This window comes from Oncorhynchus nerka, linkage group LG5 (assembly GCF_034236695.1).
Source record: "Oncorhynchus nerka isolate Pitt River linkage group LG5, Oner_Uvic_2.0, whole genome shotgun sequence".
NCBI classification, from domain to species: Eukaryota; Metazoa; Chordata; class Actinopteri; order Salmoniformes; family Salmonidae; genus Oncorhynchus; species Oncorhynchus nerka.
The window spans coordinates 11,913,376-11,929,995 of NC_088400.1; the positions used below are offsets into that span (position 1 = coordinate 11,913,376).

The following is a 16,620-nucleotide window of genomic DNA, read 5'->3' on the forward strand; positions in this document are numbered from 1 at the left end:
CTACTGTATAGCAGGCATGCATCCCAAATGCCACCATGTATTATTTTTTTTTACATAGGGCACTACTTTTGACCAGAACCCTATGGACCATGGTGAACGATGTAGGAGATAGGGTGGCATTTGAGACTGTCAGGATCTTAATCAGGACTTCCTTTGTCCCTCTTCAGGGTACAATGAGAACATAATGCTGCCTAATGGGGGGGACATAATGCTGCTAATGGGGGGGGAGAACATAATGCTGCCATAATGGGAGGGGGGAGGGGAGAAGGGAGAACATAATGCTGCCTAATGGGGGGGAACATAATGCTGCCTAATGGAGGGGAGGGAGAACATAATGCTGCCTAATGGGAGGGGGAGAGGGAGAACATAATGCTGCCTAATGGGGGGAAACATAATGCTGCCTAATGGGAGGGGGAGAGGGAGAACATAATGCTGCCTAATGGGGGGGGGGGAACATAATGCTGCCTAATGGGGGGGGGGAACATAATGCTGCCTAATGGGGGGACGGAGAACATCATGCTGAGGTTAGAAAGGAGTCTGCTGGCAGAGACCATTGCTGAGATTATTATAATTTTTTCTCTACCCGTCATCAAATAACAATTACAGGGGCTTACTAGGTGGAGCAGTGAGTGTACGTCCCAAATGCACCCTATTCCCTATGTAGTGCACTTCCTTTGACCAGAAGTACACTTCCTTTGACCAGAAGTACACTTCCTTTGACCAGTAGTGCACTTCCTTTGACCAGTAGTGCACTTCCTTTGACCAGTAGTGCACTTCCTTTGACCAGTAGTGCACTTCCTTTGACCAGTAGTGCACTTCCTTTGACCAGTAGTGCACTTCCTTTGACCAGTAGTGCACTTCCTTTGACCAGTAGTGCACTTCCTTTGACCAGTAGTGCACTTCCTTTGACCAGTAGTGCACTTCCTTTGACCAGTAGTGCACTTCCTTTGACCAGTAGTGCACTTCCTTTGACCAGTAGTACACTTCCTTTGACCAGTAGTACACTACATAGGGAATAGAGTCCCATTCGGGATACAGATTGCTACTTCATCACCTGGTATCTACAGTATGGGGTAAATCCCCTTTTGATAGGGACGAAACCTTCCATACATATTTGCCCATTGTAGAAGTGCTCAGAACGTGACTTTCTGGACCTGAATGACAAAACATTGAAGAGATAAAGGTGTTCAAAGTTGACCCATTTTGCATACCCCACCATACCATGAGACATCCGTGTCTTCATCACTGGAAAAAATACAAACAACAATGTTATTGTTTAACCTTTCAACCTTTTTATTTAAAAACTCTGTTTTCATATTCACATTTGTTGACCTTATTGTACGTCATCTAAGGTTTTTGTGTTGTGCCCGCAATCTGTTGAGACACAACATGCTCTTGAATTTCTTTAAATATTTGTATTTATTTCACCTTTATTTAACCAGGTAGGCCAGTTGAGAACAAGTTCTCATTTACAACTGAGACCTGGTCAAGATAAAGCAAAGCAGTGCGACACGAACACAGAGTTACACATGGGATAAACAAATGTACAGTCAATAACACAATAGAAAAGTCTATATACAATGTGTACAAATGTATTTAAGATTAGGGAGGTAAGGCAATAAATAGGCCATAGTGGCGAAATAATGACAATTTAGCAATTAAACACTGGAATTATAGATGTGCAGAAGATTAATGTGCAAGTAGAGATACTGGGGAGCAAAAAATAAATAAATATGGGGATGAGGTAGTTGGGTGGGCTATTTACAGATGGGCAATGTACAGGGGCAATGATCGGTAAACTGCTCTGACAGCTGATGCTTAAAGTTAGTGAGGGAGATATGCATCTCCAGCTTCAGTGATTTTTGCAATTTGTTCCAGTCATTGGCAGCCAAGAACCGGAAGGAAAGGCGGCCAAAGGAGGAGTGGACTTGAGGGTTACGCGTAGGTATTTGTAGTTGTCCACATATTATATCTCACTGGTCATCCCCAAAGCCAACACTTCCTTTGGCCGCTTTCCTTCCAGTTCTCTGCTGCCAATAACTGGCACGAATTGCAAAAATCACTGAAGCTGGAGTCTTAATTCTCCCTCTCTAACTTTAAGCATCAGCTGTCAGAGTAGCTTACTGATCACTGTACCTGTACACAGCCAATCTGTAAATCGCCCACCCAACTACCTCATCCCCATATTGTTATTTATCCTCTTGATCTTTTGCACCCCAGTATCTCTACTTGCACATCATCTGCATGTCTATCACTCCAGCGTTAATGCCACAGATTCTGTAACGGCTTTCTTGTGGTGAAGGAGAGTCGGACCAAAATGCAGCGTGATGATGATTCATGATATTTTAATGAAGGAAAAAACTATACATAAAGAAACTACAAAATAATGAAATGTGAAAACCGAAACAGCCCTATCTGGTGCAAACACAAAGACAGGAACAATCACCCACGAAACACTCAAAGAATATGGTTGCCTAAATATGGTTCCCAATCAGAGACAACGATAATCACCTGCCTCTGATTAAGAACCGCCTCAGGCAACCATAGACTTTCCTAGACAAACCTACTCAGCCACAATCCCAATACCTACTAAAAACCCCAATACAAAAACACACCACAAAATAAACCCATGTCACACCCTGGCCTGACCAAATAAATAAAGAAAACACAAAATACTAAGACCAAGGCGTGACAGAACCCCCCCCCAAGGGGTGGACTCCCGGCCGCACACCTAAACCCATAGGGGAGGGTCCGGGTGGGCGTCTGTCCACGGTGGCAAGCTCGGGGAAGCTCGGGACTGAGGGGTAGCTCGGGACTGAGGGGTAGCTCGGCACTGAGGCGTAGCCCGGTACTGAGAGGAAGCCCGGTACTGAGAGGAAGCCCGGTACTGAGAGGAAGCCCGGTACTGAGAGGAAGCCCAGTACTGAGAGGAAGCCCAGGCAGGTAGTAGGCTCTGGCAGATCCTGGCTAGCTGGTGGTTCTGGCAGATCCTGGCTGACTGGCGGATCCTGGCTGACTGGCGGATCTGGAAGATCCTGGCTGACTGGCGGATCTGGAAGATCCTGGCTGACTGGCGGATCTGGAAGAGTCTGGCTGACTGGCGGATCTGGAAGAGTCTGGCTGACTGGCGGATCTGGAAGAGTCTGGCTGACTGGCGGATCTGGAAGAGTCTGGCTGACTGGCAGATCTGGAAGAGTCTGGCGGATCCTGGCAGACTGACGGATCTGGCTGCTCCATGCTGACTGGCGGCTCTGGCTGCTCCATGTAGACTGACAGCTCTGGCGGCTTCTTGCAGACTGGCAGGTCTGGCGGCTCCTTGCAGACTGGCAGCCCTTGTACTGGCAGCTGGCAGCTCTGGCTGCTCCATGCAGACTGACCGCTCAGGCTGCTCCATGCAGACTGACCGCAGGCTGCTCCATGCAGACTGGGCTGCTCCATGCAGACTGACATCTCAGGCTGCTCCATGCTGGCTGCTCCATGCAGACTGGCAGCTCTGGCTGCTCCATGCAGACTGGCAGCTCTGGCTGGCTCCATGCAGACTGGCAGCTCTGGCTGGCTCCATGCAGACTGGCAGCTCTGGCTGCTCCATGCAGACTGGCCGCTCTGGCTGCTCCATGCAGACTGGCCGCTCTGGCTGCTCCATGCAGACTGGCCGCTCTGGCTGCTCCATGCAGACTGGCCGCTCTGGCTGCTCCATGCAGACTGGCAGCTCTATGCAGACTGGCAGCTCTGGCTGCTCCATGCAAACTGGCAGCTCTGGCTGCGCTGAACAGGCAGGAGACTACAGCAGCGCTGTAGAGGAGGAAGGCTCTGGCAGCGCTGAACAGGCGGGAGACTCCAGCAGCGCTGTAGAGGAGGAAGGCTCTGGCTGCGCTGAACAGGCGGGAGGCTCCGGCAGCGCTGTAGAGGAGGAAGGCTCTGGCTGCGCTGAACAGGTGGGAGACTCCGACAGCGCTGGAGAGGAGGAAGGCTCTGATAGCGCTAGACAGGCGAGGCGCACTGAAGGCCTGGTGCGTGGTGCTGGTACTGGTGGTACTGGACCGAGGACATGCACAGGATGCCTGGTGCTGCCATCGGAGGACTGGTGTGTGAAGGTGGCACAGGATGGACCGGACCGTGAAGGCATACTGGAGAGCCTGAGAGCAGGACTGGCACAGGACGTGCAAGGCTAGGTAGGTACACAGGAGGCCTAGTGCGTGAGGCTGGCACAATTTTCACCAGCCGACTAACACGCACCTCATGACGAGTATGGAGTGCTGACCCAGGTGCCATCAAATCCCCGACACGCTCCGTCGGACGAATATCGTACCTAAAGCACCAAACTAGCAACTCCCTCATTACGCTCTCCTCCAATTTCCCCATTAACTCCTTCACAGTCTCTGCTTCACTCACCTCTAACACCGGCTCTGGTTCTGGTCTCCTCCTTGGCTCCTCACGATAAACAGGGAGAGTTGGCTCAGGTCTGACTCCTGACTCTGCCACACTCTCCCTGAGCCTCCCCCCCAATACATTTTTGGGGCTGACTCTCGGTCTTCCGTCCGTCCGCGCCGCCATGCCTGCTTCGCCAACTCCATTCTCCGATAACCTGCTTCGCACTGCTCCAGCGAATCCCAGGCGGGCTCCGGCACTCTCTCTGGGTTGACCGCCCACCAGTCTATTTCCTCCCAAGTAGTGTAGTCCCGATATTGTTGCTCCTGCTGCTGCTGTTGCTTCTCCTCATATCAGCGCCTCTCAGCTCTCGCCGCCTCCAGTTCTTTGGGGCGGCGATATTCTCCAGGCTGATCCCAGGGACCTTCTCCGAACAATTCATCCTCCCATGTCCGTTCCTCCTTTCGCTGCTTCTGCTGTCGCTGCCTGTTGACACGCCGCTTGGTCCAGTTGTGGTGGGTGATTCTTTAACGGCTTTCTTGTGGTGAAGGAGAGTCGGACCAAAATGCAGCGTGATGATGATTCATGATATTTTAATGAAGGAAAAAACTATGCATGAAGATACTACAAAATAATGAAATGTGAAAACCGAAACAGCCCTATCTGGTGCAAACACAAAGACAGGAACAATCACCCACGAAACACTCAAAGAATATGGTTGCCTAAATATGGTTCCCAATAAGAGACAACGATAATCACCTGCCTCTGATTAAGAACCGCCTCAGGCAACCATAGACTTTCCTAGACAAACCTACTCAGCCACAAACCCAATACCTACTAAAAACCCCAATACAAAAACACACCACAAAATAAAACCATGTCACACCCTGGCCTGGGGCCTGTTGCACAAAACTAGGATAAGGGATTAAGCCAGGATATCTTGGTGATCCTGGCTCAATTGATCCGTAATCCGGTTGCACTAAAGATGGATAGGGGGCAGGAGGATATGTTATGGTATAAATTACCATGGAGATTTATTCTGTGGAGCTAGCCTGCTCCAGACCAGGCTAAATTCCAGGATCTATTTAATCTCATCCCTAATGTCAGTCAGCAGTCACCACAAATGGAAACCAATAGTTATTTCACTGCTCACTATACATTGTTATCACATATAACTAGACCCACTGTTATTATTTAAACGTTTGTGATCATTAATTTCAATGATTTTGGATAAAAAATGATTTTTAGATGATGTTGCTATCATTAGATAATTTACAGTTTCCCATAGACTATAAGGCTATATATAAAATGATAGAATATTAGGGCCACAGAGGGGAAAAAAACACAAGTCATAATATTGTAACCAGTTGTTTTAAAGGAGGACAGTTGTTAAAATGACAGATGTGGGGCATTTCGTGAAATTGTACTTCAGTATGGTTTCATAAACAAAGACATGCTGATGTGCCAGAATATTAAGTATCACATTGTCATAAGTATCAAAACTGTAAAAACAATATGTAGCTTTTCTGCAGAAAGAACCAGCCTCATAAATTTATGACTTTATCCTTTTTCTTCAGTGTGGCCCTAGTACTCTGTCATATAAACAAATACACATTCCATATGAATATAAAAACACAATGTGTAACATTATGTTCCTTTATTGAATAAGGACAAAACAAAGCAGGTAAACCATCAGCTCCTTTCGAAACTGAAGTTACAGTGACTCTACAAGATGGAAAGCACAGAATCCAAGCATATTATACAAAATGATACATACACATTCAAAGGTCTGTATATAACACACCCTGCATGTCTGCACACTAAAATAAATGCAGGACAAATCCATACACATCAACTGAACAGACAAATGAATGGATGCAGTAGCCTCCCTGCAGCCTTGTATTACACACAGTATACCGCACAAACATCATAAGAGGCCAAATTCACAAAAACGAACCCAAAAAACCCAAATTCCTCTGCCACCGCAGGACATATTTAACCAAAATTGAAAGCACACATACTAACTAAAATAATTCAACACATATTGGTCCCTCAGCAGCCGACCACTGTCGTCATCAGGGAAGATTGCCGGATTGTCCCAGTCCATGGCTGGTGGCACTCTGGGGGCCCTCTCCTTCCTCAGGCAGGCCACATTGTGGAGGACAGCACAAGCCACAGTAATATCACATGCCCTAACAGGGCTGACCCTTAATTTGTGAAGGCAGTGAAAGCGTGCCTTCAGGAGGCCAAAGGTCATTTCAACTCTGGCCCTGGTCCTGGCATGGGCATGGTTGTAGGCCTGATGTGCTTCCTGGGGGTCTGTGAAAGGTGTCAGGAGAAAAGGCTGGCAGCCATACCCCCTGTCTCCCAGCAACACACCAGAGAATTCACCTGTCAACACAAAATCTCATCATTACTACCTCATAAACACAGTGATATTCTTGACACAGCCATGATGGTTATAAATAGGGGTTGTGTGGCTTACCTTGTGATAGGCACTGATAGATTTCAGAGGCCCGAAAGATTCTGGAGTCATGGACTGAGCCAGGCCATTTTGCCACAACATTGCTGATCACACAGTCAGCATTGCAGACCATCTGAAATCATAAGATGAGGAATATTACACCAATCAATGCACATCACTGGCAATGCAGAGTGTTCGTCAATGGACAATATCAAAAGTTATGTTCACCTGAACATTAATGCTGTGAAAGGATTTCCTATTCACAAAATCGGCCTCATGGGCACCTGAGGGGCTTTTATCCTTATGTGTGTGCAGTCCACTGCACCAATGACATTGGGGAAACCTGTCACACAAAGTAATGAGTATCCTACTATGTGTTAACAGTTGTCCTGTAATTTGTAGATCCTCTTACCTGCAATCCTATAGAACTCCTCTTTGATGTCACAGAGTCTTCTGTGGCCAGGGAAGGAGATGAAGACATCTGCTAATGCTTTGATAGCCAGACACACACTCCTCATTGTGCGGCAAATTGTGGCCTTGTTCAGCTGTTCTGCATCCCCCACTGAGTACAGGAAGGCTCCACTAGCAAAAAAGCGCAAGGCCACACAAACCATTTGCTCCACACTCAGTGCATGGCTCCGTGCAGTGCGGTGCTTAATCCTGGGACCCAGTAGTCTGCATAGATACCTGATGCCATCTGCAGAAAACCTGTATCTTTCATATAGATGGTCATCAGGGAAGGCCAGTGGGTCCAACCGGTCCCTGAAGACCCTTTCTCGCCTGAAGGCTCTCCTCAGCACAAGTGCTTCTTCATCCACCACATCTCGCACGAATGGGCATGCCATTGTCAGAGCAGAAAGGAACACACAATTTTGGGCCTTCATATAGGCTAGTGGCCACACCTGGTGCTGGGGGGTGGGCAAAAGAGGGCGATGCCTTATAACGATGACTTGGTTGTACTGATTGCTGGGAAAATAAAAAATCTTAGAAAGATGCCACCGTCCTGTGTGCTCACAATAAGAGCTCATATGTCATGGCTCACTTGACTTTACGAGAATATACCTAATTTTTATTTTGAGCTGTGTCATCTTCTTGGAGCTGGGGAGGAAAGAAAAATAATGATTAATACATTTGTGTTACAGTTAGCATACAGTGTACATTGAAGGCATATCTCACCTCCCTCTCAAGTTTTTTTATTTCAAGGTCCAGTTTCCTAATTGTCCTCTTTTTTATTTCGACTCCAGTGCAAGATTTTCCATCTTTTTCTTCTTGTACTGAATGTCTATGTCTGCCAGTTCTATTTGGCGCCGGAGGTGGTTGCCATACAACTTTCTGATAGCTTGTGAGCTCTGTGAACACAATACAATTAGCGCAGCTGGAATTTGGCAGGATGTGGTGTCCTTTTATTAATACGCACTATGTTGCCAGGCTGGTTTTCCCACTGTATAGCATCTGGGTCCTGTAAAAGAAATTAGATTTTTTGATTTTGATGAGGACTCCTCACCATTGTAGAGTAAATAGTACTTTCACAGTCTTAACATGATACCTCATGCCTTCTGGAATCCAGAGAGATGGTCTCCTCCTCATCATCGTCTCCATCATGTGCTGTTGCTGCTGCACTGGGGCCTTCACCCTATCACATTTAATCGGATTCATATTGAAGCTAGTAGACAAGACATGCCAGGCCTACAGTATGCCTTTGATGGAGTACTCACTGGATCAGCATCGTCTGGTGCTTGTGCTGGTGGCTCTAACAGGAACACAGTGCTGCCAGGCACTGCAAGGCAATAGGTAAACCAAAGTCAGACAGTCCAAATTGATTCAATATGAATGTGGTTGTATCCCATGTAGAGATGGAAGGACATACCTTGAATGAAGCGGGTGGCATCTTGGGAGGAACCTATGCTCGTCTCTTTCCCCCCAGGGATCCCCTCTAAGACGGGCCTGCCTTTATTTAGCTCCAAGGCCATGTCCTCTGCTGGGGTAAGGTCAGCCTTTGGTGACCCACCACCCGTGCCTTGTCTGTGGGTATTCTTTTTCACTGCTAAAACAGTACAGACAATGTGTGAGCAGGCACCTTCTGGGTACAATATATGCTTGTGCTTTGTTAAATATTAGTCAGGGACCATACCATTCTGCAGAATGTTCTTGTATTTGATTTTGACCTGCTGCCATGTCCGTTTTGGCCCGTTCATGTTTAATCTACACACACACACACACACACACACACACACACACACACACACACACACATTTAATGGAGTCACACTGCAAAAAATTACTTGGTATTTTTGTCTTGTTTTCAGTAAAAATATCAAAAAATGTATCATAGCTTTATACAGTGTGATGGAGATACTTTACACAATTTCACTCATATCTGCAGTGCATTTCAATTAAAAATTTAACCGTTTCATAATTACAGTACAACTGCATTTTTGGAGATGTGAATTAAATATTTGAATTGTAATTGTGATGTTTCAGCGGAGCGGTGAGTGTGTAATTGTGCACTACTTACGCATTCAGGCGGTCTGCAATACTTTGCCACGCTTTTTCTCTTTGCTTTATCACTGTGGCGGTGTTGCCTTTCTTCTTAATTATATATTTTACCTCCTCGTATGCCTCCATGAGGATTTGTGCTTCCGACGGGGAAAAGTACGCGGCTCTAGTTGCCATGGTAAATCAGTTAATCTGTGATCTGTGGCGGGGTCTATTTGAGTGAGCCGTGAGCGCGCACCTATCCAGGATTGGTTTCACCTGGCTTAATGAATCCGTGTCTGCTCATCCTGGCTTGGTCTTTGTGCAACCAATTAAGCCTGGACGCACATGTTTTGGCTTCATTGAGCTCAGCTGAGTCATTTATCCCGGATGTCTTAATTCTACTTTTGTGCAACAGGCCCCTGATCAAATAAATAAAGAAAACACAAAATACTAAGACCAAGGCGTGACAACATTGTAATTATTTCACCTCTGTGTCCTATTTATTGCTTTACCTCCCTACTCTTCTACATTTGCACACACTGTACACAGATGTTTCTATTGTGTTATTGACTATACATTTGTTTATGTGTAACTCTGTGTTGTTTTTGTCGCACTGCTTTGCTTTATCTTGGCCAGGTTGCAGTTGTAAATGAGAACTTGTTCTCAACTAGCCTACCTGGTTAAATAAAGGTAAAACCATTTTTTTTTTAATGGTGGGGTATCGTTTACCTTTATGTTCTGGCATTGGCAAACATGCATGTAGTTGTTTGTTGAAATCAAAAGGGATGCTGTCAAAGAGTGACTAAATTCAATGACTTGCATTCATATCCTATTTTTAAATCATACAGGTTTACGTCTGTCTATCTTCCTGTTTCCTGTTTCCTGTCTCTCCCACGTTCTCTTTCTAGCAGTCCTGCTTTAAAGTCTACTTTATTTCTCCTTTATACCTCATAAATGCCCTTTTCCACATTTAATATGAGGGCATCTTAGTCGTCCACTGTCAGTTTACATGATATCTTCTCCGACTTTACTGTTTGAATTCTTCCTCTTTTTTTCTATATAGAGTGAGAGGAAGAACACTATGGCAGTATACATATTTACATCCTGGTCTTCCTCCTCTGTTTCTATAGGGCGAGAGGAAGATGAGTAGTGGTGAAGCTCCTCCCACCATCACCATGGCTCTGATCAACCCCCAGACCCCCTCCGCCTCAGCCGACACCAAACAGTCTTCCACTCAGCAGCTCTCCATCAGTGTGTGAGTAAAACTGGAGAAACATTAGAGTAACGTAGTAGTAACATAGTAGTAACTATGGAGTAATACAGTAGTAAAATGGTAGTAACAACCTCCGCTGATACCAAGCAGTTCGCCGCCTAGCAACTCCATCAGCTTTTGAACACTGGACTAACACTGGACTAACACTGGACTAACACTGGACAAACACTGGACAAACACTGGACTAACACTGGACTAACACTGGACTAACGCTGGACAAAAGCTGGACTAACACTGGACAAACGCTGGACTAACACTGGAGAAACACTGGACAACCACTGGACTAACACTGGAGAAACACTGGACTAACACTGGACTAACGCTGGACTAACACTGGACTAACACTGGACTAACACTGGAGAAACACTGGAGAAACACTGGACTAACACTGGACTAACACTGGACTAACACTGGACTAACACTGGAGAAACACTGGAGAAACACTGGAGAAACACTGGACAAACACTGGACTAACACTGGACTAGCACTGGAGAAACACTGGAGAAACACTGGACTAACACTGGACTAACACTGGACTAACACTGGACTAACACTGGAGAAACACTGGAGAAACGCTGGACAAACACTGGACTAACACTGGACTAACACTGGACTAGCACTGGAGAAACACTGGAGAAACACTGGAGAAACACTGGACAAACACTGGACTAACACTGGAGAAACACTGGACTAACACTGGAGAAACACTGGAGAAACACTGGAGAAACACTGGACTAACACTGGACTAACACTGGACTAACACTGGACTAACACTGGACTAACACTGGAGAAACACTGGAGAAACACTGGACTAACACTGGACTAACACTGGAGAAACACTGGACTAACACTGGACTAACACTGGACTAACACTGGACAAACACTGGACTAACACTGGACAAACACTGGACTAACACTGGACTAGTAACAGCTGTAGCGTTGGAGCAACACTGCAGGAACACAGTAGTAATAACCAGTCTACAGCATCTACCGTGACTTCCTTAGTGTGTCTGTATCTACAGTGACTTCCTTAGTGTGTCTGTATCTACAGTGACTTCATTACAGTGTCTCTGTATCTACAGTGACTTCATTAGTGTCTCTGTATCTACAGTGACTTCATTACAGTGTCTCTGTATCTACAGTGACTTCCTTAGTGTGTCTGTATCTACAGTGACTTCCTTAGTGTGTCTGTATCTACAGTGACTTCCTTAGTGTGTCTGTATCTACAGTGACTTCCTTAGTGTGTCTGTATCTACAGTGACTTCCTTAGTGTGTCTGTATCTACAGTGACTTCCTTAGTGTGTCTGTATCTACAGTGACTTCCTTAGTGTGTCTGTATCTACAGTGACTTCCTTACAGTGTGTCTGTATCTACAGTGACTTCATTACAGTGTCTCTGTATCTACAGTGACTTCGGAAAGTATTCAGACCCCTTGACTTTTTTCCACATTTTGTTACTTTACAGCCTTATTCTAAAATGTATGACTTTTTTTTTGCTTATCAATCTACACACAATACCCCACAATGACATCACAATACCCCACAATGACATCACAATACCCCATAATGACATCACAATACCCCATCATGACATCACAATACCCCACAATGACATCACAATACCCCATAATGACATCACAATACCCCATAATGACATCTCAATAGCACATAATGACATCTCAATACCCCATAATGACATCTCAATACCCCATAATGACATCTCAATACCCCATAATGACATCTCAATACCCCATAATGACAAAGCAAAAATAGTTGTTTATACATTTTTGCTACAAGCTTGGCACACCTGTATTTGGAGAGTTTCTCCCATTCTTCTCTGCAGATCCTCTCAAGCTCTGTCAGTTTGGACGGGGAGCGTTATTGCACAGCTATTTGCAGGTCTCTCCAGAGATGTTAGATCGGGTTCAAGTCCAGATTCTAGCTGGGCCACTCAAGGACATGTCCCAAAGCCACTCCTGCATTGTCTTGGCTGTGTGCTTAGGGTTGTTGTCCTGTTGGAAGTTGAACCTTTGTGAGCGCTCTGGAGCAGGTTTTCATCAAGGAACTCTCTGTACTTTGCTCTGTTCATCTTTCCCTCAATCCTGACTAATCTCCCAGTCCCTGCTGCTGAAAAACATCCTGTCTCGGAGCTCTACGGACAATTCCTTCCACCTCATGGCTTGGTTTTTGCTCTGACATGCACTGTCAACTGTGGGACATTGTATAGACAGGAGTGTGCCTTTCCAAAGCATGTCCAATCAATTGAATTTACCACAGGTGGACTCCAATCAAGTTGTAGAAACATCTCAAGGTTGATGTATGGAAACAGTATACCCCTGAGCTCAATTTGGAGTCTCATAGCAAAGGGTCTGAATACTTATGTAAATAAGGTATTTCTGTTTTTCATTTTTAATAAATGTGCACCAAATTTGTCATTATAGGGTATTGTGTTTAGATTGGTGAGGGGAGAAAATGATTGAATCCACTTTAGAATAAGGTTGTAACGTAACAACATTTTGAAAAAGTGAAGGGGTCTGAATACTTTCCGAATGTACTGTATGTGAGATTGTTGTAACCTAACATATAATTCGTTCTTCAGGTGTGCTGCTCTGTACTCCTACAAGCCCCGTCGTTCTGAGGAACTGGAGCTGAGGAAGGGGGAGATGGTGGGGGTGTATGGGAAGTTTAAGGAGGGCTGGCTCCGAGGCCTCTCTCTACGGACGGGCAAAGTGGGCATCCTCCCCGGCAACTACGTCACACCTGTCCTCAGGTAAGTGGGCATTCTGCCCAGCAACTACGTCACACCTGTCCTCAGGTAAGTGGGCATTCTGCCCAGCAACTACGTCACACCTGTCCTCAGGTAAGTGGGCATTCTGCCCGGCAACTACGTCACACCTGTCCTCAGGTAAGTGGGCATTCTGCCCGGCAACTACGTCACACCTGTCCTCAGGTAAGTGGGCATTCTGCCCGGCAACTACGTCACACCTGTCCTCAGGTAAGTGGGCATTCTGCCCGGCAACTACGTCACACCTGTCCTCAGGTAAGTGGGCATTCTGCCCGGCAACTACGTCACCCCTGTCCTCAGGTAAGTGGGCATTCTGCCCGGCAACTACGTCACCCCTGTCCTCAGGTAAGTGGGCATTCTGCCCAGCAACTACATAACACCTGTCCTCAGGTAAGTGGGCATTCTGCCTAGCAACTTCGTCACACCTGTCCTCAGGTAAGTGGGCATTCTGCCCGGCAACTACGTCACCCCTGTCCTCAGGTAAGTGGGCATTCTGCCCGGCATCTACGTCACACCTGTCCTCAGGTAAGTGGGCATTCTGCCCGGCATCTACGTCACACCTGTCCTCAGGTAAGCGGGAGAGACATTTCTGCCGGTTTCATTACGCAGACCATGAGAAACGAGTGGCAATTGATATTTGGATTGTAATGCTGTGGTTAAAGTTATCAGAGGGATCAGCCTTTCTGTTAGCTGATGTGGGGGTCATCAGTGACACTACTTTCCTACAGTGGTTCTATCTTTTTTTTACTTTCATTTGTGTCATGGACACCTAATTAATTGATTTTGACACCAATATCTATTTATTCCCTGTCTAACACAGAACTTCTGCCAGGCTCTTGGATTCCAAGGCAGTGACAGCAGGCCCTGGTACAGTCTCTGGAAGAAGAACCTCCTCGTCCTCCAAAACGCCAGCGGTGGTTCTAGCTCTCGACAGGGTCAACTCAGATGGCACTAGTTACTCTACTGGACAACGGCTACCGCAGCAGTCTGTTCCCATGGCCACGCAGCCTATGATATCATCAGGCGGCGCCACCAGACAATCCCTGCATGGGGTGAGCTCGGAGGGATGGGACACAGTGAGGAGGGTCTTCCATCGTTCACACAGAGGTAAGAGTGAAGGAAGTTTGGAACTCTACAGTTCAATTTTCAGGTGTTGGGTGGTTCCACAGTTCCATAGTGCTGTATTCTCAGTCTCAACCATGTTGGTTGGTTATTATCCTAACATTATGCAGTATTGACCAGTCAGAGATAGTACACCTGTAAAGAAGGCTTCTCTATTCAGTATTGACCAGTCAGAGACAGTAAACCTGTAAAGAAGGCTTCTCTATTCAGTATTGACCAGTCAGAGACAGTAAACCTGGAAAGAAGGCTTCTCTATTCAGTATTGACCAGTCAGAGATAGTAAACCTGTAAAGAAGGCTTCTCTATTCAGTTTTGACCAGTCAGAGATAGTAAACCTGTAAAGAAGGCTTCTCTATTCAGTATTGACCAGTCAGAGATAGTAAACCTGTAAAGAAGGCTTCTCTATTCAGTATTGACCAGTCAGAGATAGTAAACCTGGAAACAAGGCTTCTCTATTCAGTATTGACCAGTCAGAGATAGTAAACAAGGCTTCTCTATTCAGTATTGACCAGTCAGAGATATTAAACCTGGAAAGAAGGCTTCTCTATTCAGTATTGACCAGTCAGAGATAGTAAACCTGGAAAGAAGGCTTCCCTATTCAGTTTTGACCAGTCAGAGATAGTAAACCTGGAAAGAAGGCTTCTCTATTCAGTATTGACCAGTCAGAGATAGTAAACCTGGAAAGAAGGCTTCTCTATTCAGTATTGACCAGTCAGAGATTAAACCTGTCTATTCTAGTTGATATGTCAGATCGTACAATGTGGAACCCAGAACAGTGCAGTGGAAATTACATTGCGTTGATTTGACAAGGGATCCATTTTGAGTGACTTCAAAGTATGTTTCATGTCCTCTCAGGCTCATCTCAGCGGGGAAAACACTACCCCCACACCACCATCTCATCCAGCTCAGCCCTTCAATCCCAGACCCACAGTCAGAGCTCATCCCAGTGCAGTAACCACTACCCCCACACTACCACCGCCACCTCGGGCCTTCAGCCCCATTCTCAGTCCCAATCTCACAGCCAGAACTTTAGTCACATCCAGGGCCCTGGCTTCTCCCCTGCTCTGCTCAAGAAGAAACAACACATGAGCATCCTGCCCAATCACTACAGAACTCTGGCCTGGATGTCTGAAGGTCAAGCGCCCCCTAGTGGTAGTTCTATGAAGGACAGGGACACGGCTGCCAGAGAGGTATTTGATAGGCAGGTGTTGGAGACGAGGCAGGTGTTGGAGACGAGGCAAGCAGCATCGAATGGTCAGCACCCCATACACTCTATCCTAGTGAGACCAGACGCCCTCAAGAACAACACAGAGAAGGTAACACGCACACCTGCCTTCTAGATCTTATTAAGTAGCTTAGAGGGATAGTTGACTGGTTTCATGTCTACTTTGACTTCTATTTCGTTTTTATTTATTTTGAAATTCTCTCTAACCATGATCTCATTCACGTAGCACAAGCTGACTACCACAGTCTGCTATATCCAGCATCAATCTTCTGTATTCCTATTCCACTGCTGTATCAGAATGTCAACATTGTGTTTTATCCCTCAGCCCACCAAGTCAGTGCGGTTCCTGACCCAGCCTGATTCCCCTACACCACGGCCCAGGACCACCTCCCTGCCCTCGGGTAGCCAGCCCCCCGCCAGTACCCGGCCTGGTCCACCTCCCCTGGAGGTCTGGGCTCCATCACTCACACTGGGGCGAGATGGGCCTGGGATCATCCTGAAAGAAGGCAAGGCTCCTGTTCTTAGGAAAGGTCTGGAGACAAACCCCTCTGATGTTCTGACTTCCAATCAGAAACCTACCTCTTCATTATCATCATCAGCACCACCTGCGTCAATGCAGTCCAGCAGCCCTAGCAGGTAGGAGAGGAACCAGCACCTCCTTTTTCACAAACTGGCATGCTTAGTGTCTGGCTTCAGGAAGTAGGATTTCTGTATTCTGTATGTGATGGTGGTCCTCTGTGGCTCACTTGCATCACAAGGGTCGTGAATTCAATTCCCGCTGGGGCCCCTCCATACGTAAAATATATGCTTGACTATAAGTATTTTTGAATAAAAGCGTCTACTAAATGGCAAACGTCCTCTTACTGTCAACTGCAGTGGGAGGACAGTTCTTTTTTGGGGGGGGCT

At 46.3% G+C, this 16,620-nt stretch overlaps 2 protein-coding genes and 1 long non-coding RNA gene across 3 annotated transcripts in view; 1 reads left to right on the forward strand and 2 right to left on the reverse strand.

Moving 5' to 3' along the window:
- The window catches only part of LOC115118089 (E3 ubiquitin-protein ligase SH3RF3-like), a 39,233-nt gene that overhangs the window by 20,106 nt on the left and 2,507 nt on the right, over positions 1–16,620 (forward strand). Inside the window, exons 3-7 of the mRNA XM_065018368.1 lie at positions 10,441–10,565; positions 13,182–13,352; positions 14,188–14,474; positions 15,345–15,805; positions 16,040–16,350. Of these exons, the coding sequence (XP_064874440.1) occupies positions 10,453–10,565; positions 13,182–13,352; positions 14,188–14,474; positions 15,345–15,805; positions 16,040–16,350 (1,343 nt within the window). The 5' untranslated portion in view covers positions 10,441–10,452. The remainder of the gene's footprint in view (positions 1–10,440; positions 10,566–13,181; positions 13,353–14,187; positions 14,475–15,344; positions 15,806–16,039; positions 16,351–16,620) is intronic.
- Positions 6,341–7,932, reverse strand: LOC135571755 (putative nuclease HARBI1). The gene is made up of 4 exons (XM_065018369.1): positions 7,895–7,932; positions 7,245–7,798; positions 6,854–6,965; positions 6,341–6,759 (listed from the first exon to the last, which is right to left on the reverse strand). The coding sequence occupies exons 2-4, from the start codon at positions 7,311–7,313 to the stop codon at positions 6,389–6,391; spliced, it is 552 nt and encodes a 183-aa protein (XP_064874441.1). The 5' UTR covers positions 7,314–7,798; positions 7,895–7,932; the 3' UTR covers positions 6,341–6,388.
- LOC135571756 (uncharacterized) lies at positions 8,384–9,729 on the reverse strand. The gene is made up of 5 exons (XR_010463895.1): positions 9,348–9,729; positions 8,964–9,034; positions 8,700–8,876; positions 8,548–8,609; positions 8,384–8,465 (listed from the first exon to the last, which is right to left on the reverse strand). It is a non-coding gene; the product is annotated as an uncharacterized LOC135571756 (long non-coding RNA).

Coding starts and splice junctions, on each gene's coding strand:
- LOC135571755 (XM_065018369.1), bottom strand. CDS start 7,313: ATGTCTTCATCTCCTTCCCTGGCCACAGAAGACTCTGTGACATCAAAG. Junction 6,966..7,244: donor GGAGTTCTATAGGATTGCAG/GTAAGAGGATCT, acceptor TTATGATTTCAG/ATGGTCTGCAATGCTGACTG. Junction 6,760..6,853: donor CTATCAGTGCCTATCACAAG/GTAAGCCACACA, acceptor TTGTGTTGACAG/GTGAATTCTCTGGTGTGTTG.